Source organism: Hemiscyllium ocellatum, chromosome 12, assembly GCF_020745735.1.
Source record: "Hemiscyllium ocellatum isolate sHemOce1 chromosome 12, sHemOce1.pat.X.cur, whole genome shotgun sequence".
NCBI lineage: Eukaryota > Metazoa > Chordata > Chondrichthyes > Orectolobiformes > Hemiscylliidae > Hemiscyllium > Hemiscyllium ocellatum.
The window spans coordinates 58,877,214-58,899,047 of NC_083412.1; the positions used below are offsets into that span (position 1 = coordinate 58,877,214).

Here is a 21,834-nt window from a genome sequence, read left to right on the forward strand (position 1 = left end):
TTTTGATTGCTAGGAAAGGTGCTGTATGTAGATGTGTCATTTTGCTTGCAGAGACAGCCCCCCCGCATATGAATATGTGTCGCTCGTAGCAAGTGTAAGTGAACCACATTGTAAACTTGATGGATGATCTTTACGTAATTCTTCATGTAATTGTTCACATAATTCTTGTCATAGTCTAGAATGTTCTCCATAAAATGCTATCTCTATCTGTCTCTCTGTTTTATTAAGATGATTATTGAAACCTACTTCTTTGATCAAACCTTTTAATTACCTTTCCCGATTTCTCATCATTCAAGAGAAGTCTTGAAGGTTCTTGTTAAGTGCTGTGTATAGTTTTGCTCTGTAAAGTGTGCTACACAAATGTAAGCTATTATCATCTGCTGATATTCACAAACCTCTCAGTCTTCACTGTGTCAGCTAGCATCTTTGATTAAACCCAGAACTTACATTTTTCCAAATGTAGCCTCCTTATATCTCTCACATTATGCCTGTTCTTGTCATTTTACAGAAGCCAACCTTAAAGTCATAATCGACAGTAGTATGACTGAGGTTTTGGAAGGTGATTCCATTCAGTTTACCTGTGATATTCATACAGCAAGTGCAGCCTATGGGCAGCTCTCTATTACTTGGCAAATGACAAACAACCAGAACCAAAACAATGATGTCATTGGAATGGACCAAGCTGGTATTCAGGTTACTTACCAACCTTATCAGGAGAGAGTGATCAGCAATGACATCAGAATGGCACGAGTGCAATCAAATTCTTTCACATTGGACATTTATAATGCTCAGACTTCAGATCAAGGACAGTATGCTTGCAAAGTGATGGAATGGGAAGCAGAATCTAATGGAAACTGGCGCCTTATTGGAGAATATTTCAGTGACAAAAAGGCAGTAACTATCAAATCCCTTGGTAAGTAATTCAGTGTTGAATATTGTGGTATTTCATTTAATCAATTGCATGATTCACAATTAGACAAAAGGGATACTTTTTAATAGGATGGCCTTTATTCTATCATAATCAAGGCACAGCATTCCGCAGTCAATAAAAGAATTTCCATTGCCTTCACGGTTACGGTCAGCACAGTCACGATGAGCTAAAGGGCGTGTTCCTGTGCTGTATTGTTCTACATTCTAAGTTCACTGATTAAGCTGATGGCAAAATGCAATGTGTATGGAAAAAAAAGTCTTCCTATTTATAAATTTTGAAGTAAGCTCCATTCGGTGTCTCCTTGCATCATGCCACATTGAATAAATGAGTAACTTTTGATTAATTGCTGAAGAGGTGGGTGAGAATATTTGTGAGAGATGAGGGGTGAACATTTCTCTTACATACCCGACATCTTTAAAATAATTGCCCATAATCCAGGATTGGCCTCTTCTACTCTGTCTCACTTCTGTGCAGCTCGGACAGGAAAGGCATCGGGATTATCTTGTTGGCCCATGATGCTGAATACTGAACCCACAAATGATTGAGCCACCACATTGTTTCATGTAGGAAATGTGTTTAATTGAATGGATGGCAACAAAACCTCAGATGTTAAATATTGGAAGTAATTGAATAGAAAATGATGGAAGTGCATTAAGATCAGAGAATCTGTAAAAACACAAATGAATTTTGAAAATAAGGGGCTACCCATTAAAATGGAGAATTGGAGATATTTTTTAATCCCTCGGTGGATTGTAAGCCTGTGGAATTCTCTTCACTGGAAGTGGTGGATAATTTTAAGACCGAGTTAGATGGATGCCTGGCTACCAAGGGGATCAAAGTTCATAGTAAGCAGACAGGAATGTTCAGTTGAGTCCATGATCAGATCAGTTTTGTGTTCAAATGACAGAGCAGCTGCAAGGGGCCTACTGGCTCAGTGATACTCTTATAGTGTGACACCTTCTTGCATGTTTGTATTATAACTCAGAGCAGGTTCCTCACATAAACTATTTCAGTGAGTTTGTTTCCATACTTGTAGAGGTAGCAGTCAGCCACAGCAATGTTAACCACCAGGTCTAGTGTTAATGCTGCTAGCTTTCCTATTGACCCGATAAAGATATAAAGAGGCACCGAACAGCTATTGCATAAGAAGATCTGGCAATTAACAGGTAACTGGCAGGACGGGTGTTCAGCCTGATCTACCTCTGCTCTTTATGGTTCTGCGAAGGAAAGTTTTAGAATTAATTAAAAGAGCCACTCCCACTTTCAGACAAGCTGCCTATTGGAATCTGCCTATCGCGAAAACCATGGTTTCACTGTTCAAAAAGTCATTGAATTGAACAAAAGAGCATTGTTCTGGTCCAGTGAATCCAGACCTGTGCTGTTTCTAAAATATTGAAAAAGGAAATTGATACCACAATATTGCAAACAATTTTTTACCCCTTGTGGGAACACTACGATTTGATTTAATTCAACTGATACAGTTTGGGATTTGATGGTCTGTACTCTCAAGTCTCAGAGAGCTGCTGACAGTCTTTGATTTTTCTCTTTTGTGTTTGTAGAAAGTAACTTTCAGGTTACTGCAATCACCCGGACTCCAACCGTGAAGTACTATGGTACGTTTGAACTCCAATGTTTCATTAGGCCGGTAGATATCACCCATGTGCCAGCATCTATAACCTGGAAATTCCAACCAGCCAATTCTAATGACAGCTACAATCTTGTTACTTTCACCCATGATACTGCGATTAAGTGGGGGAACATGGCAGAGAACTTCAAAGGAAAAATGATTGTGGTGAAATCTGTGTCCAATGCTGTCCGGTTGAGTGTCTCGAGGGCCAGCAAATTGGAAGCTGGAAAGTTTCTATGCATCGCAGAATTATGGGGAAGGCGTAATGCAAACAAATGGGTCCAAAAAGCCAGCAGAACATCAAACATCCTGGAAGTAAAGGTCAGACCCCCAGGTAAAGTGACAGGCTACTTTTTATATTTACAACATCAAAGTGGAACTGAGGGTTCTGAGGAAGGGTCATTGGAACCAAAACATTAACTCTCATTTCTCTCCATAGATGCTGCCAGACTTGCTAAGCTTTTCCAGTAATTGCTGTTTTTGTTGCTGATTTCCAGCATCTGTTGTTCTTTCAATTTTTATTTAGGTACCTTACTATCTTTGTAGTCACAAGAGACCACAGTCTAGTCTGCTTTTACTTGCCTCTTTGCCCCTTTGTTATTTGTTGGAAATTTCTTTGCATCTCTAAGTGGGAAATTCTATGGGCTTCTCTCTCTGTAAGCAGCCACTTAATTTACAGCCATTTATGGCTGACTCAGCCCTCTTTTTAAAAAAGTGCATTTTTTTAGAATTACAAGCTCAAACTGTCCATAGTACTTCAGAGTGCTGACCTGTAGTTAGGACAGTGATAAATAGACATTAGAAGAACATCAATAAAAAGACTAATTCCACCATTGGTTTCAATGAGTGAGCACACAAAACGACATCACAAACATCTGTAACCAACTTATGTCAGGAAGAATACCTTTTCCAAAAAAAAAGTACAGTAGGGATTCACCACAATGATTCCTGGAATAGCAGGACTAAGCTGTGAGGAGAAATTGAGATATTTTAGTTTAGAAGGTTGAGAGGTAATTTTACTCGTTAACCCAGTGGGCTGTGGAATTTCACATTTTGAGTAAGATCAATAGATTTCTAGATGTTAATGACATCAAAAGGGATTGGAGTTAGGGTGGGAAAATGGCTTTAAGGAACATGATGGGGCAGGATCTAGAATGACTGAGCAAGCTCAAGGGACTGAATGGCCTCCTCTTGTTCCCATGTCCTTCCTAATTAAATAGATTCTTGGAAAATTAGGTTAGTTGTACTTGTCTGAAGTACTATAGTCAAACAAGATACTGTATTATGCCAGTAATACAATGTCAACCTTACGCTAAAGTGCAGTTTTGTTTCTTTAAAAGAAAATCTGTATTTTAACATATATTGGTTTTCTGTATGTATTCTGCTATGAAACATTACATTGAATCTGACGACATGAGAAAGGAATTCAGTTCATATTACATTTCAAAATCTGTGAATTATCCCTTGAATTTGCTGTCTTTCTGTACCTTCTGGGAATTGGTTAGGCCATTTTTGGAATACTGTGCAATTCTGGTCTCCCTGCTGTAGGAGGAATGTTTGAGACATGAAAGGTTCAGAAAAGATTTAGAAGAATGTTGCCAGGGTTGGGGAATTTGAGCTGTAGAGAGAGGCTGAATAAACTAAGGCCATTTTCCCTAGAGAGTCAAAGGCTGAGGGGTGACCTTATAGAAGTTTATAAAATCATAAGGGGGCATGGATAGGGTAAATAAGCAAAGTCTTTTCCCTGGGGTGGGGGAGTCCAGAACTAGAGGACATCGGATTAAGATGAGGAGGGAAAGATTTTAAAGGGACTTAAGGGGCAACTTTTTCACACGGAGGGTGGTGCATATATGGAATGAGCTGCCAGAGGAAGTGGTGGGGACTGGTACAATTACAACATTTAAAAGGCATCTGGATGGGTATATGAATATGAAGGGTTTAGAGGGATATGGGCCAAGTCCTGGCAAATGGGATTAGATTAATTTAGGATATCTGGTCAGCATGGACAAGTTGACCGAAGGGTCTGTTTCCATACTGTACGTCTCTGTGACCCTATGACCCTAATTAAAATGGCATTAATTGAACAGTGAGAGAACTAACGAAGAGTAAGATAACCTGATATTTTAATTCACTGATGCATAGAACTAAGACAATTACATGAAAGAACTGGATAAAAATTAATTTATACTAAAAGCATGAATGCAAAAATGATAAGATCATTAATGCCATGCGTTCATAACTACAGTATCTTTGGTGTTCTTACATTATAAATCATGGATGAGTTTATATAACAAAACTAGTAGTTAGCTATTGACTGATTTCCATGGTATATCACCTTGAAACTAGATGTTGCAAAGAAATACTGTGAAATTATTTTGACAGGCTGTCTTTTCCATTTCTAGCTTGTCTCTTGCAGCTTACTAAGCAAGTTACCACAATACATAGAAGGATCAATGACATCACTGAACTTGAATGTAAAATTTTAGCTCGAACTCAAAACGATTCTCAATTCTCAGTCACATGGCTCTTCAGTAAGACACAAGGACCAAACGTGAAAGGGAAAAATCTTCTGGAGATTGATCGTAATAATATTGTCCAGTATTATGGAGAATTGCTTACTAATTCTCAGAAGAAAATGAAATTTCAGGATGAGAAGCCCTCTAGTGATGTGTACAAGTTAATGATACTGAAAACTGATATGAATGACAGTGGAAATTACTATTGCCATGTAACGGAGTGGCTTTTGGATCCCAACAACATCTGGTATAAAGTGGGAGAGAATACATCAGCAATGACAATTGTCAAAGTGCATACAGCAGGTAAACAAGTTTCCTACGTTTCTCATAAACACTGCAGCACTAGAACAATCGACAATGTATTTGTTGAATGCTATGAGTTATGACAGAGTTAGATTCTTGTTTGGTAAGTGACTCAGAGGTCCTCCAGTGGAATTTGAAATTCAACCAGATCAACCATGGCATTTTTGAATGATAGCACAGTTTAAAGGACTGAATGGTCTACTTCTGCTCCATTTTGGATATGTTCTTATTAGGCCTGCTTTTTAAAAAAAAAAATCCTGACCTCTGTCTCTTTCACCATTCATATGAGCAGCACAGTGACTCCGTGGTTAGCACTGTTGCCTCACAGCACCAGGGAATCTGGTTCGATTCCAGCCTCAGGCGACTGTGTGAAGTTTGCACATTCTCCGTGTCTGCGTGGGTTTCCTCTGGGTGCTCTAGTTTCTTCCCAAAGTTCAAAGATGTGCAGGTCAGGTGGATTAGTGATGCTAAATTGCTCTGCAGTGTCCAGGGATATGTAAATCAGGTATGTTAGCCATGTGAAATGCATGGTTACAGGAATAGAGGTGGGGAATGGGGCCTGGGCAGGATGCTATTCGGAGAGTCGGTGTGGACTTATTGGGCTGAAATGCCTGTTTCCACATTCGAGGTGTTCTATGAATCCTAGATGGCTGCAGCACTTTCAAAATATTGATGAAAAAACCGGTCTGCCAATGGACTCGATTTAATACTCTCCCACCACTACCGCAGCTAATTTCAGGCACCAACAGGCCGAGGATAGTTGTATAGATGTTTATTTTTATTCAATCTGATTGGATATGTGATAACACACTCTGGGGCAAGTGGAACTTGAACTCAACCTTCTGGTCCACTCTGGATAGTAGTACATGGCTTGCTCAAGGTCATATAATGAGTGCCTATCCCTCTTTCTTAGACTTCAATCGCTTGAGCGATGAGAAAATCAGATGAGTTCATGGCTTAAATGAAAAGTTGTAAATTTATGTTTGGGCCCTTCCATCTCCTTTAAATTTAGGCTCACATAGTGCTGTAGAGTGGCACACTCCTGCTTGCTCACATAGCTCCTGTCAGTCTGTGCTGCATAAATAATAGTCACTGCTCCACTTTCTAGAGTCAGAGATTACATAACATCATAGTGGTAGACAAGGGACTCACCCTGATTGTTCTGTGGTTTTTTATTAATCCAAGCTTAGATCCTTAAAAGATTAAAGTTTTGGAATAACTTAAAGGAAAATTATTTGATTGCTTTATTCTCAAAGTATACACCAGTAAACTCTTGGTGTTCATTAACTGTGTTATATCAAACATTGTAGACTAATTTTCAAATGTGGGAAATGGAACTCTCTGATAAATTAAGAGAAATAAAGACAAATCCTGCCAGTCTTATAGCAGTTGCAGAAAAAGACTTGGCGGGGGACAGTGGGGGCTGGAGGGGGGTGGTGAATAACCAATTATAGTGTTTAAAGATTAACTGGGCATTATAGAAGTGAAACAGGATTAGAAGTAACCAAATATTGTGCATATGATTCAAAAAGGAGAGATATCTGAGTCTGACAACTACAGTCCAAAAGACTTACATTGGTACCAAGTAAAATATTGACAATGATACTATAAAATTGGATATACACTGCACAATAATGTCCAACGAAATTGCAAATCTCTTATATATTGTCTATTACAAGCTGACAAAGTGGTATTGGGTCATTTTCATGAACTGCTACAGCCTTGTGGTGGTGGTGACTGCAATATAGTGCTACAATGGGAATTTCTATGACTTTGAATCAGTGACAGTGAAATGTACATTCAAGTTAGTCCTTACATTATAACTTAGAAAGAGAAATTTCTGTAATGAAAATCCTTTTAAACCTCCTTGATGATGTTACAAATAAATGGTGAAACGTTTGCAATATCATTAACTTCGCTTTTTCAGAAGACCTTTAAAGTTTGACTTGGAGGAATTCATTAAATTAAACAAAATTCACTGGAGTCTAGGAGCGAATGGAACTTAAAGGAATTGAATTAAAAGGCCAGATTTAATTATGGGAAACATAGTCCGAGTGTGGGGATAACAGGTAGAATCCGTGTTAATGACCCTATCATTGTTGTTGAAGTTTGACCTGAAAATGTGTTGCTGGAAAAGCGCAGTAGGTCAGGCAGCATCCAAGGAACAGGAAATTCAACGTTTCGGGCACAAGCCCTACATCAGGAAGGGCTTGTGCCCGAAACGTCGAATTTCCTGTTCCTTGGATGCTGCCTGACCTGCTGCGCTTTTCCAGCAACACATTTTCAGCTCTGATCTCCAGCATCTGCAGACCTCACTTTTTCCTCGTTGAAGTTTGACCCCTTGTTATGACATTAGTGGCCAGAATACAAAAGCACTTGTTCAAAGTTCAGGTGACAAAAACATATCGAACATTTCAAGAATGAAAGAAGAAGTGTTTCAGTTTGGCAAGAGATTGCCCACACAATCTGTGGAGGAAATCTAATGCAGATAAAGGCAAATTAATTTACATTGTTTAAAAGGAATGAGAAGCACGTAACATAACAAAGGAAGTAGCACAGGGACATTGTGTAAAGGCTCTGTATCATTTGTAGACTCAGCACTGACCCTGTTGATACAATGTGGAGAAACACTAAAAAGAATGCACAAAAATATAGAATACACAGCAGAATAGTGGAATATTAATTTTCATTGGTTATGTTGAATGTTTTAACTCACTGTCCAGGTCTCGGGGGGATATTAACTCTGAATTATAAGATTCCACCTACTAAGCTAAATCCGTTCTTCAAATTCTTTCACAGGCTGTGATTGGCTAGGGCAGCATTTAGTGTTCATTCCTCATTGCCTTTGAGAAGGTTGTTGTGATCCATCTTCTTGAATTGCAATTGTCCGAGCACATCCACAATGCTGTTAGCAAGAGGGTTCGAGGATTTTGACCCAGTGCCTGGGAAGAGGCGGTGGTATATTTGGATGGGAAATTGCTGGTTATGTTCCCATGTATCTGTTGTCCTTGTCTTTCTCAGTTAATAGAGGTTACAGAATTTCATTTTGAAAGTTCTGCCAAAGGAGCCTTGGTGAGTTGCAATAGTGCATCTTGTCATGCAGATCTAAATTTACTATTTCCTACAATCGTTCTACTCTCTTTAAACTTAATAGCATACTTTTACAGAAGCCTGAACACACGCATCAGCCGGTTTCGTAACAGTTTCTACCCTACTGTTGTTAGAATACTGAATGGACTCTCAAACACTTAATGTTCGCCTGTACCAGTGTTTTTGTTTTTGCGTAAAAAGTGAGGTCTACAGATGCTGGAGATCAGAGCTGAAAATGTGTTGCTGGTTAAAGAGCAGCAGGTCAGGCAGCATCCAAGGAACAGGAAATTCGACGTTTCGGGCAAAAGCCCTTCATCAGGAATGTTTTTGTTTTTGCCACTGTTTACCTAATATTTACTATGTGAGCTGCCTCTATTGCTCGCAAGACAAAGCTTTTTACTGTGCCTTGGTACACGTGACAATAACTTCAATTCAATATTATACACTGGTGACACTATATGAATGTTTAAGGCAGCTAATGGGGTGCCAGTCAAGTGGGCTGAATTGTCCTGGATTGTGTCAACTATTTGTGTTGTTGGAAAAGACCTCATCTAGACAAGTGGAGAATGTTCCAACTGTCTCCAGACTTGTGCTTTGTAGATGGTGGACAGGCATTAAGGAGGTACGACAAGAAGAATTCTATGGTGAATAACCAGAATCTGACCTGCTGTTGTAGCCATTGCATTATGCAGCTGGTCCAGTTCAGTTTCTGGTCAGTGGTAACCTCTAGGATGGTGGGGGATTCAGTGATAGTGATACCATTGAATGTTATAGGAGTGATGGTTCTTGTAGAACTCAATAACTGCCAGGCATTGTAAAGAATGAATGCACTTGCCACATATTAGCTCGATGTTGCTCAGGTCTAGTTGTATATAGACAACAGATTATTTTAGTACCTGAGGAGTGGTGAGTGGTGTTGAACATTGCTCAATCATCAGTGAACATTCCAAGTTGTGTCCTCCAACAATTATAACTATCTTTTATTGATCTAGATATGACTCCAACCAGCAAAGGGTATTTTGTTGCACCTGCCCCGCTCTGCCCCACCAGCTCCTATTGATTCTAATTTTGCTGAGGTCCTTGATGCCATACTCGGTTAAATGTGGCCTTGATATTAAGAGAAGTCATTCTCGCCTCTCCTCGAGGGTTCAGCTATTTAGTCCATGTTTTCATCAAGGCTGCAATGAGACCAGGAGCTGAATGACGCTGATGAAGACCAAGCTGAGTGTTATGTTATTACTCAGCAAGAGCGAATTGAAGCTCTGTTGATGACTCATTCCATCACTTAATTGATGATTGTACAGAGTGATGGGCAGTCATTGGCCCACCTCAACACTGGTTAGTAGGATCAGAAAATCTTACATGGCTGTTTTGATGTGTGAGCATTTTTGAACAAACCATTTCAAATGGCCGAGGAAGCTTAATGGCAGAAATTCTCAACTTGATTAGCATTAAATATTTATTTAAATTTGATCCACAAAAAAGCAAACCACATGATTCATCCCTACTTGCAATGCAAGGGTAGCAGTGGAACCATTTGAATCATTGGCAACAATGCAATGATGTTGCAGCTCTGATGATATTACATGAGGATTATGTAGTAATAACGAGGGGATGAGGTATGTGTCTGGGTCAGCATGTGTGTGACTTGAAGGGAAATTTTTTGATGATTATGTAGCTATGTCATTGCTGCACTTGCTTAGAGCAGTGCTCATAAAGCTGTAAAAATTATGGAATTTCTTATCTGTATGCATCTAGATATGGAGGATCTTCTGGCTGTTCATACCTTTTGCATTTGCAGGAAAATTGAACATTCAGCCTCAATAGGTCTTTCCTCCTCTTGAAACACATTTTACAGCAGGCTGATCAATGTTCAATTTAGTCTATGTTGGTGCATCTGTCACATAAATTGTACTCCTAATGTCATGTGCCCATATTCAACAGAAACTAACTCTCTAGTAAGATTAAGAAGGAATTCTAGAATCTGTATTGTGCTTGTGATCTTTAAATGTTAGTGAACTCACTAGACTAATGATGCTTAATGAAAGCCTGTATCAAATTGAAAAATCAAACAGAAATCCTGAGATTGTGGAAATATTTTAAAGCACTACTTAATGGTAAGGTCCTGGGGAGTGTTGCTGAATAAAGAGTGCAAGTTTATAGTTCCTTGTAAGTGGATTCATAGGTAAATAGGATAGTGAAGAAGGTATTTGGAATGCCTGCCTTTATTGGTCAAAATATTGAGTATTGGAGTTTGGAGGTCATGTTGTGGCTGTATAGGACATTGGTTAGGTCGGTTTTGGAGTACTATGTGCCACTCTGGCCTCCCTCCTATAGGAAACTTGAAAGGGTTCAGGAAAGGTTTCAAAGGATATTGCCAGGATTGGAGGGTTTGAGGTATAAGGAGAGGCTGAATAGGCTGGAGCTGTTTTTCTCTGGAGCATCAGATGCTGAGGGGTGACCTTATAGAGATTTATAAAATCATGAGGGGAATGGATAGGGTATATAGGCAAAGTCTTTTCCCCTGAGTTGTGTGTCCAAAACTAGAGGGCATAGGTTTAAGGTGAGAGGGAAAAGATATAAAGGGGACCTAAAGGACAACTTTTTTTCACACAGAGGGTGTTGTGTGTATGGGCTGAGCTGTCAGAGGAGTGGTTGAAGCTGGTACAATTACAACATTTAAAAGGCATCTGGATGGGTATATGAATAGGAAAGGTTTAGAGAGGTATGGGCCAAATGCTGGCAAATAGGACTAGATTAATTTAAGGTATCTGGTTGTCATGGATGAGTTGGACTGAAAGGTCTGTTTCCATGCTGTATATCTCTAGACTATAACTGGCAACTGTGGTGTCTTTCATATCTTGACTAAAGTCAAATGGCAAAGTAAAACTTGTGCAGTGATAGCTTGATCAACAAATCTTCAAGATAGAATTTGTAATTAATCCCTGAAGAAAACAATATTATAGTTTATTGGGCACATTCTCTCTGAATTCAATGCCAATATGCACTGTGATTCTTCTCACATCCAAGCAAATTTCATGTTTTTTGTCTCGTATTATTTCTGCAGATGTAAACCTACAACTCAGTAACAATAACGTAACTCTATTAGGCAATGAGAATGCTGCTGTTGAACTTGAATGCCAGATCATCAACCAGACACAGAGACAATCACAATTTTCAGTCACATGGTATTTCCAGAATGCTGACAATCCAGACACCAAGGAGACAGCACTTCTCAAAACTGATCAAAATAATATCCTGCAATACTTTGGAGACCTGCCGATAGATCCTCAGAAAATGATGAAATTCCAAAATATCAAAACCTCCAGTAACACCTACAAGTTGATAATACAGAAGGTAGTGCGGAGTGACAGTGGTGTTTACTTCTGTGATGTGGAAGAATGGGTGTCTGCCCCCCAGGATGAATGGGTTATACAAGGACATGCTCGCTCTGGATCAACAGTTCTTCAAGTTCAGATACCAGGTAATGAAATATTGACCGTTTTCTTTCTTTTCACTGACATTTGACTCAAACACAGCCTTCAGAAAGAGGAGTTACTTCTGATAATGTGTGTGAGACTATTATCTTTATATCTCTGTAATTCAAGTTGACAGCTGGTATGTAGAGAGGAAGTGAAAGTTTTCGTTCTGAGACTTGACAAGTAAACTGCAGTAAATGCCAATATAATCTGGTCAGAATGCAAATTGGTGGTAGTAAATTGCCACAGTAATTGCCAATGTTATATACATTGAGGAACTTAGAAGAAAACTGCCTTTCATCTCAGGGATTTAGGTGCTAATTTTGCCCAACTTCTGAAGATTTAAAATTCCCCTGCCTTCTGCTTATAAAGGCCGTACATTAAGTCATTCAGGCAAGCTCAGTTCAGTTCTTAGTGTCTGCATGCTCAAAGTACACAACTTCTCACGCATACAAACATACAAATTAGAAACATGAGTAGGACTTTTGGCATTTGAGCTTGCACTACCATTTGATAAGATCAATGCAGATAAGATTGTAGTCTAAACTCTACTTTCGTTCCTATACCTTAATTTGTGGCTAATTGACTTTAACTCGGTAATCTTGCTCTGACAACAGAAAAAGAGTGTTATACTCTATTGTTTTAGTTCTGAGGTCAAACTAAAATCACTTTTGGAAAAAAGAATAAGGTGTGGTACGTACTCCTGACTGTAATGTACTTGAATTGAAAGTGAAACCCAGGTTTTAAATTGAGTTTGGATACATGATTTGAAATTTTATCTGTCACCTCAGAAATCTGATTATTTGAACTCCCGAGTCTCATTTAAATCTCACTGGCCAACTTACAACCTATAATTGTCAGGGAGCCAATGGGAAACACAGAAAATCAAGCACCTCCTGCCCAACACAAGGTAGCTGCTATTACCTGGATTTGGCCTTGTGGACTGTGCTCCAGGATATCACATGGTTGGAACGTGGGGGAGGGTAATGCTGTTGGGAGAGCTGCCCATGTAAGTGAGAGGCCTAAGTGTTCTCTGTGGGCTCGAGAGGAGCACAATTGCTACTCATAGCCACAAAGGGAAGAAAAAAAAATCTTAGCTGTTCTATTAGTCACAACTCTTCCTCCCCCATACCTTCTCTGATGAGAAAGCTGCAGTAGCTACTTTCTTTAGCACCTCACAGTTTTCTGAAAGATAAATGAAATGGTTGTTTCTGTTAATCTGCCTGTTTTTATTTTGGTCAGTTAATGTTAAAATTACCCATGGAAACTTCAGTCCAACAAGTTCACAATTGAGATTGGCTTTCAGTTGGCAGTCTGTTTTGGAAGGTGCAGGCTTCCTGGGTTTTGTCAGTCACACCAGCTTCGGTTGACGTTTTATGACATGATGGTGGCTCAGAGGATTTAGGTTTCAAGGATGTAGGTCTCTAAAATGTGTGCATTTTCCTTTCCCTCTTCCTTTACTCACCATCTTTCAATGGAAAAATCCAAATAAATATGCTGGCAGAGCAATCAGCATTGTCATCAGCAGAAAAATGTATTTTCATAACAAAAATGAAGGACATGCACAATGTCTCCTTTATAATTGATACTTTTTATTAAGTACATTTGATTAGAGAAAGATATTGAGGTCGGAATCTTGAGGTGAGAGGTAGAACCACCTATCAGACAAAAATGAGCATTCTCTCACATTTTCTCTCAAACACCGGCGCGTTGCTATTAAAGTCAGTTCAGGTAAAGGGCAGGATTCAAATTTGGGGAATCTCTGAATCCTATAGGAATGTAACAAACATTGAAAGGAAATAAAGATTATGCATGATAAGAAACTTATTTTCAGGGTCAATCACAGCAAGAACAACAATATAAATTGTGAGCACCAATGCCAAGGTCATTGACTTTTTACCCATCTTTATTGTCCTTGAAAAGCTGAAACAAGTCCATACCCCAAATAATAACAATGTCTAACTTCAGAAGCATTTAATTGGTTGTTCAATGTGTTCTGAAGTTCTGAAATGATGCAGAATGTAATAATAATACAAATTATTACTTTGTTGGTGTTAAAGTCGTTAATCTTAACTCAAGTTCCATGAATGCCACAGCACTTTCTTCAACAGTCTTACGCGTTAATGCAATAACTAAGATATTGATTAAATAACTGCTATTTTTGCAAAACAATTATGAATTGAAAAAAGTAGCCTTTAAAAAATTTTACTAAAATCATAAACTTTTCAAATGAATGCAAAATAACAAGTGAATATTTTCTTTATTTACATCTGGAGTTCATTGTCATTCCATTGGAGCATAGCCATATTCCTTACTCTTCTCATTCCCAGTGGTGCATGAGGCCAACAAAGCACATAGTTACTTATACTTCCCTGGCTGGAATTTTCAGGAAAAGGCCAGTGGCCTGCTATCAGAAGCTATGTCTTGAGAAGCACCAGCATCTAGCTGAGCAAGAGATTGTCCTGCTCTTATTGACTGCCTTAATCGTATTAACTTAATAACTTACAGGTTGACCATCTAGGTTATCAAGTCCTGAAATGGAGCTTGAACCTGGGTTCCTGGCCCAGAGGCAGAGCTGGTACCTATTACGCAACAAGATCTCCCCACATGTTACTGACTAACCATTTATTTTGTACTGATGTTGAAATGCAGTCAACATTTAGATTGCACCAGGGTCTCAAAAATGGGGAGGCACGGTGGCTCAGTGGTTAGCACTGCTGCCTCACAGCAACAGGGTCCTGGGTTCGATCCCAGCCTTGTGTCTGTCTGTGTGGAGTTTGCACATTCTCCCCGTGTTGTGTGGGTTTCCTCCCACAGTCACAAAGATGTGCAGGTGAGGTGAATTAGCCATGTTAAATTGCCGATCGTGCTAGGTGCATTAGTCATAGGGAAATGGGTCTGGGTGGGTTACTCTTCGGAGGGTCGGTGTGGACTGGTTGGCCGAAGGGCCTGTTTCCACGTTGTAGGGATTCTAATCTAATCTAAAGAAACATGAACCTAAGATAGTCTGTTATTCTCATTGGGCTTTTGTTTCATGATTTGAGTAGCTGCCATAATATTACCTGGAGTGAACAAAATGATTCAGAGAGTTTTTATTACATGCTATATATCATTACTAGAGCAGTCACACTTAGCTTTAATTATATCTCTGTCCCGACTTTAGTAAAGATATAATTCAATGAGACACAATGGAATATCAAAAACCATAAAGTTATAGTTTTTAGTGTAGCAGTATTTGAATGGTACATTTACTGTGCATTTCAGCTAAAGTGAAATGTTGCTGCTAAATTTAGTACCTATCTGCTGTATTAAATCAGGATGATGGAGTTTTATCATTCAACAGCTGGATTTTACATTGTGGTGAGAACAGTGAAGATGAAATTTCTCTCCTGGTGCAGTTGAGAATGTTGTGGTCTTTTGTTATTTTGACACATTTCAGGATTTATACGTGGCTTTCCTTGCAGCTTTGACCTTAGCAAACCCAATGGAACAAAGGAAAATTCTAGCAGCAAATCTACGTTAAAGAATACTTATAGCTGATGGCATATGCAATGACATAGTACTGTGATAGCTGGACTCAGGTTATGTTATTTGACTGATGTGGTTTAGCAGCAGAGATGATGAGTAATCCTGAGAAACATTCTCTTTGTGCCTACTTGCTCCTGCAGTGGTATTGCTGCTGGCACTCCCTCAGCATGTCGGGCCATTTACTTGGGATTGGACTACACAGCTGCTGTGAGCTGGTGCTAACTCTGCATCAAAGCTTGACTCCAATGAGTCACCAGCATGACCAATTCCTGAAGGCCAGACTAATGGAGCGCTGACTATTATTATGACACCCTTGAAAGAGCCCACAGCAACACTTAGGATCACTCTAAATGACAACCCAGACACCCTAGAGGTAGCATATACTCCAGACTCAAAATTATACTCAAGGTACAAACCATCCAGTAAATTGTCTGCTGTTCTTTTTTACAGTCTCAAAAGAGAAAAGCCTTGGATTTTACTAGCATTCTTAGGTTGACTTTGAGTCCAGGGGCTCTTAAAATAGCATGGGAAAGTGGAGGTTTATGTTTCCATCATCTTCTTAATGTCTTTTTGACAGTATGTAGAGTCATCTGATTGTCCTCCTCCCACCCAAAAGGGAATTGAGCCACTTAAGTGGATATTCAGTGGTCTCTTCTCACCACTGCTTCAACTTTACCAGATGTGGGTGGGCCTCTGCATCATGGGGAACCTGCACTTGGAGGAGTGCATAGGACAAGAGGCGATGACCCAATTGGATGCTGTTGCCTCATTGATGGCCCCCGTCACACCACATTCACCCTCACCTTAGAAACAATAGTTATATCCATTACGTCAGTCCAACCAAACTCACTCCCTCACCAGGGCCTACCTGAATGGTCTCTGTGCTCCAGATTCCACTTATCTGATTAGACAACAATATCCTTCAATGGCATCCCCTTCTTCCTGTACTGGGCACAGAAGGACTGAGTTCTGGCAGCTGACAAGGTGCAGCCCTCAGTCCCACACACTACAGCTTGCAGGTTGCTTCCTGCTTCAGGCCTATCAGCAGGAGTGCTGTTATGAGGCTATGCCCAACCCAATCTTGCTCATGTTAACACGGAGAGAATTTGGTGATCAGCAAGGATGCTACAGCCTGAGCAAAAATGAGGAAAAATTAAAAATGAATGCTTTGTAGATTCTAATGATAGATCCTCCTATTAATAAGTTTCCTGGCACTGCCTACATTTACAGTCTGACTAGTAGGTAGGAGTCACAAACAAGGGGCAAGAGGACACAGCTGGGGACCTGTGGCGGTGGCTTGGTGGCTCAGAGTGGTTAGCACTGCTGCCTCACAGCACCAGGGACCCAGATTCAATTCCAGCCTCAGGCGACTGTCTGTGTGTAGTTTGTACTTTATTCCCGTGTCTGCTCTGGTTTCCTCAGGGTACTCTAGTTTCCTCCCATGAACTAAAGATGCATAAGTTAGGTGGATTTTGCCATGTTAAATTCCCCATCGTGTTCAGGACTGTGTAGGTTAGGTGTATTAGCCACAGGAAATCCAGGGTTATAAGGTAAGGGGATGGATCTGGGTGGTATGCTCTTTGGAGGGTCACTGTGGACTTGTTGGGCCGAATGGCCTTTTTCCACACTCTGGGGATTCTATGATTCTCTCTGATTAACCCAGTTGTTAATAACGGCCGAAGGCTCGACTGCATTCAGGGCTGGGGGATGCTGAAGGCTTTTTCTGGCCAACAAGGAATATGACATGACTGGAGCAATACCATTGCTCTATTAACACATCTAACCTCTGATCTGCTGTAGGTTATCTGGAAATCCCGCATTCACTAATACCAGTAACTCTTCCACAATGCATCATGAGATCTGCCACTTATCTTCCCATTCCTGGAATGGAACTACAAAAACATAATTATTTGGATGTGATAAAGTGCTGTAAAGATGGAAGCCCTTTCATCTTTAAAGAAGGAAGTTGTGATATAGAATATGGAAACAATGTTAATAGTCAGTAGTGGATTAAAATGCAGTGCCAAATGTAAATGTTTAGTTGTGAAACTAGAGCACGTTATGTGTGACATAACTGAACATTGAAACAACATACTATATGTAAATTGAATACCTGAATTTTAAGTATTGTTAAAATACTTCTTTGGGATTGCTGACAAAAAGGACTTTCATGAGTGAATGACTTTCAACTAAACTGGAAAGTTTGTTTAATTTTTAGAATAAGTTCCACATTGAATGCCATTTAGTCTTCATATAATGTAAGTTATATTCTGACTGCTTTTTGCTGCACAGTTGAAAATCGTGGAATTAAAACTTAAAGTTATCTTATCAGAAAAATTTGCTTAAAGTTCAGATTCCATTTTTAGGTTGGAAACATGAGCGCATACCATACAATGTTTCAAAGAATGCGATTGTTTCTAACTTGTTTTGTCTTTGTTTTTCCTAGGTGCTACTCTTCACTCAAAGGCTTGTGCATCATCATCTCTCTTCTACTTCATATTCATCTACCCATTTATAGTCATCCTAGCTCTTATCGTTGTTGCACTTTATTTGTATTTGAGGCCAAAGAAACCACAGAAACCTATTAATGAAAAGAGCCTTTGGACACCAATAGAAACATTCATTGATGACCCTAAGAGTGAAGAAGAAGAAAATATAAAATAGCATTTCAATTTTGTTATTTTTTTTTAACTCACTATTGTTGCTATGGGAACTGTCATAAATAGCAGCAAGATATCCCTTGTGATTAAGAAAACAGTGGTGTCAGCCAAACAGAACATTAATTATCATTATCCTTTAAACTAGAATTGATAAACTTTGCTGAACAAGAAATGTATAAATATGTTTTCATTAGTTTTGCTGTAATTTGTCAGAAAGCTCAGCTTCCCTCCTAGTTCAAACAACTTCACTTCATTCTTAGTTCCAGTTCATATTATTGCAAACATTTAAGATTTGGGAGCCTTCTTTTCGTACTTTTCAGTTCCTAAATTTAAATTTAAAATGCATGTCATTTTTTTTATCATGAAGATTTTCTTTTCAACCCTTTCCATGTATTGAAATTATTGCAGCCAATGTCCCAAATCCAGAGCACCTGTAACTTTAAAGTAAGAAAATAAGCAGAGTATTAGATTCTAAAAACCTATCAGGCCAAGCTCTGAAAAGCAATGTGATGTTATCTTAGAATTTGTGCTCAGGATTGGACTTGTCAAAAATGCTGCATCAGCAGAGAACAATTAGTTATTCAGTATCTAGAAAGTGATTGGCGGACACACCATTATATATAGTAAACAGCTTTGTCATTGGGATACAAAGTAGTTGTCTAAACCTTAGAGATGATGCAGAGTTGTTTACTCTTACTACAGTATGAGACTGGATTCATTTTTATTTATTCATTCTTATAATGAGGTGGCTGAAATAACACCTCATTGAAATACATAAGAGTGCAAAAAGTATGGGATGAAAGAACATCATTCAAATCTCAACAACAACAATTACTACAAAGGAAGAGAAATGTATTTAAGTGATTTTTGAAAAGTTTTTGGAAGTTCTTCTTGCAAAAAATAGTCAACGTTTTTAATATAATTTTGAATGCTGGTTTAATGCTGAAAAATGGAATGGTTATCGTGGGGTTTCAAATGGCCTGTTGGAATGGTTTTCATCAAATGAATATGGTATGTGAATTTAGATGTATTAATTACATTGGCAGACCAGAAAGAAGCTATTTAAAATTTGTTTCTGAAAGATAAAGTCAGGATGTGACGGGAGACAGGGTTTAAAAAAATATGCACCAAGCAAAAGTGTGTTGTAGTGAAGGGCAGATGCTCAGCTATTCAAGAAATTGTCAAAATTTCTGGGACCAGGACTAGACTTTACTGAGACAGTATTATGTGTGACAGTGTGTAGGTCTGTGCAGTTGGAGTCAGAATGTTTATAAGCTTCTCTGATGGCATTTATTTAGCCATGCATGAGGAAACAGATTTTTTTAAAAAGACTTATTTTAGGTGAATATGGTAATAAGGGATTCTGATATTTAAGGTTTATACTAGAAATGAAAAAGGGGATAACAGAGAGTTTTGTTTTCACATTTTCATTGATTTTATAGCTTTTTAGTGTTTATACCTGTTTTGGCATAGTTTAGCATTATTACAACAAGGGAATATTTGTGTGCAGTCAGATATATTGCATGCAGAATGACCAAATATTTAACTAAAGTTGGACCAGTTACCAGAATTCAGCAAAACAAGAAGATTGCTAAACAATGGGGTAGGAAAAGGAGTTTGAAACATTTGTTGCAGTTCAGGAGTTGCAAGGTTATAGACTCCTCTGCCAGCTACCATTCCAGTGTGAAATACATTATTGGTAATTACTTTCAAAACACTCCAAATGAACTATTTTAGCCACAAAATGCTCTAAGATGATCAAAGGCATGTCAGGGAAGGCATTTTCAGCTGGCATTGAAGTGCCATGGTCCAAACAACTGTCATTAATGAGAAGGATGGCCTAGTGATTTTATCGCTAGGCTATTAAACCTGAGACCTGGGAAATGACCAAGGGAGCCACGATCAAATCCCACCATGCCAGCTGGTGAAGCTTGAATTCAAAAAAAGAAAATTACGGAATTAAGAGTCTAACTATCGATTGTTGAAAAGATCTATCTGGTTCATAATGTCTTTTTGGAAAGGAAACTGCTACCTTACCTAGTCTGGACCCCAGACACACAATAATATGGTTGACTCTTAATTCCCTCTGGGAGAAAGTGAGGACTGCAGATGCTGGAGATCAGAGTTGAAAATGTGTTCCTGGAAAAGCGCAGCAGGTCAGGCAGCATCCAAGGAGCAGGAGAATCAACGTTTCGGGCATGAACCCTGAACAGTTCATTCACTTTACTAACACCTTCCACCCCGACCTCAAATTTACCTGGACCATCTCAGATTCCTCCCTCCCCTTCCTAGACCTCTCCATTTTTATCTCGGGCGACTGAATCAACACGGACATTTACTATAAACCGACCGACTCCCACAGTTACCTAGACTACACCTCCTCCCACCCTGGCCCCTGTAAAAACGCCATCCCATATTGCCAATTCCTTCATCTCCGCCACATCTGCTCCCAGGAGGACCAATTCCAATACTGAACAACCCAGATGGCCTCTTTCTTCAAAGACCGCAATTTCCCCCCAGACGTGGTCGACGATGCTCTCCACCGCATCTCCTCCACTTCCCGCTCCTCCGCCCTTGAGCCCTGCCCCTCCAATCACCACCAGGACAGAACCCCACTGGTCCTTACCTACCATCCCACCAACCTCCATATACATCGTATCATCCATCGTCATTTCCGCCACCTCCAAACGGACCCCACCACCAGGGATATATTTTCCTTCCCTCCCCTATTAGCATTCCGAAAAGACTACTCCCTCCGTGACTCCCTCATCAGGTCCACACGCCCCACCAACCCAACCTCCACTCCCGGCACCTTCCCCTGCAACTGCAAGAAATGCAAAACTTGCGCCCACCCCCTCCCCTACTTCCCTCCAAGGCCCCAAGGGATCCTTCCATATCTGCCACAAATTCACCTGCATCTCCACACACATCATCTATTGCATCCCCTGCACCCGATGTGGCCTCCTCTACATTGGGGAGACAGGCCGCCTACTTGTGGAAAGTTTCAGAGAACACCTCTGGGACGGCCGGACCAACCAACCCAACCACCCCGTGGATCAACACTTCAACTCCCCCTCCCACTCCACCAAGAACATGCAGGTCCTTGGTCTCCTCCATCACCAGACCATAGCAACACGACGGCTGGAGGAAGAGCACCTCATCTTCTGCCTAGGAACCCTCCAACCACAAGGGATGAACTCAGATTTCTCCAGTTTCCTCATTTCCCCTCCCCCCACCTTGTCTCAGTCCCAACCCTCGAACTCATCACCACCTTCCTAACCTGCAATCTTTTTCCTGACCCCTCTGCCCCCACCCCCACTCTAGCCTATCACCCTCACCTTCACCTCCTTCCACCTATCGCATCTCCAATGCCCCTCCCCCAAGTCCTTCCTCCCTACCTTTTATCTTAGCTTGCTGGACACACTTTCCTTATTCCTGAAGAAGGGCTCATGCCCGAAATGTCGATTCTTCTGCTCCTTGGATGCTTGACTTGCTGCGCTTTTCTAGCAACACATTTTCAGCTCTTAATTCCCTCTGGGCAGTTATTGATGGGCAATACATGCTGGCCAAGCCAGCGATGCCCACCTGTGAATAATTTTTTTTAAAAAATGCGTGGAAAACTATACATGGACATGGCACAACTGAGAACCACTGCCTGTTCAAGTTTCCAATTGGTAGACGGGACTTTCAAAGATGTACC

At 40.0% G+C, this 21,834-nt stretch overlaps 1 protein-coding gene across 1 annotated transcript in view; it reads left to right on the top strand.

Moving 5' to 3' along the window:
* igsf3 (immunoglobulin superfamily, member 3) overlaps positions 1–18,841 on the top strand; it is a 45,310-nt gene extending 26,469 nt beyond the window's left edge. The window contains exons 5-9 of the mRNA XM_060833593.1: positions 509–913; positions 2,491–2,892; positions 4,961–5,377; positions 11,535–11,951; positions 17,921–18,841. Of these exons, the coding sequence (XP_060689576.1) occupies positions 509–913; positions 2,491–2,892; positions 4,961–5,377; positions 11,535–11,951; positions 17,921–18,138 (1,859 nt within the window). The 3' untranslated portion in view covers positions 18,139–18,841. The remainder of the gene's footprint in view (positions 1–508; positions 914–2,490; positions 2,893–4,960; positions 5,378–11,534; positions 11,952–17,920) is intronic.
* The last annotated feature ends 2,993 nt before the right edge of the window (positions 18,842–21,834 follow it).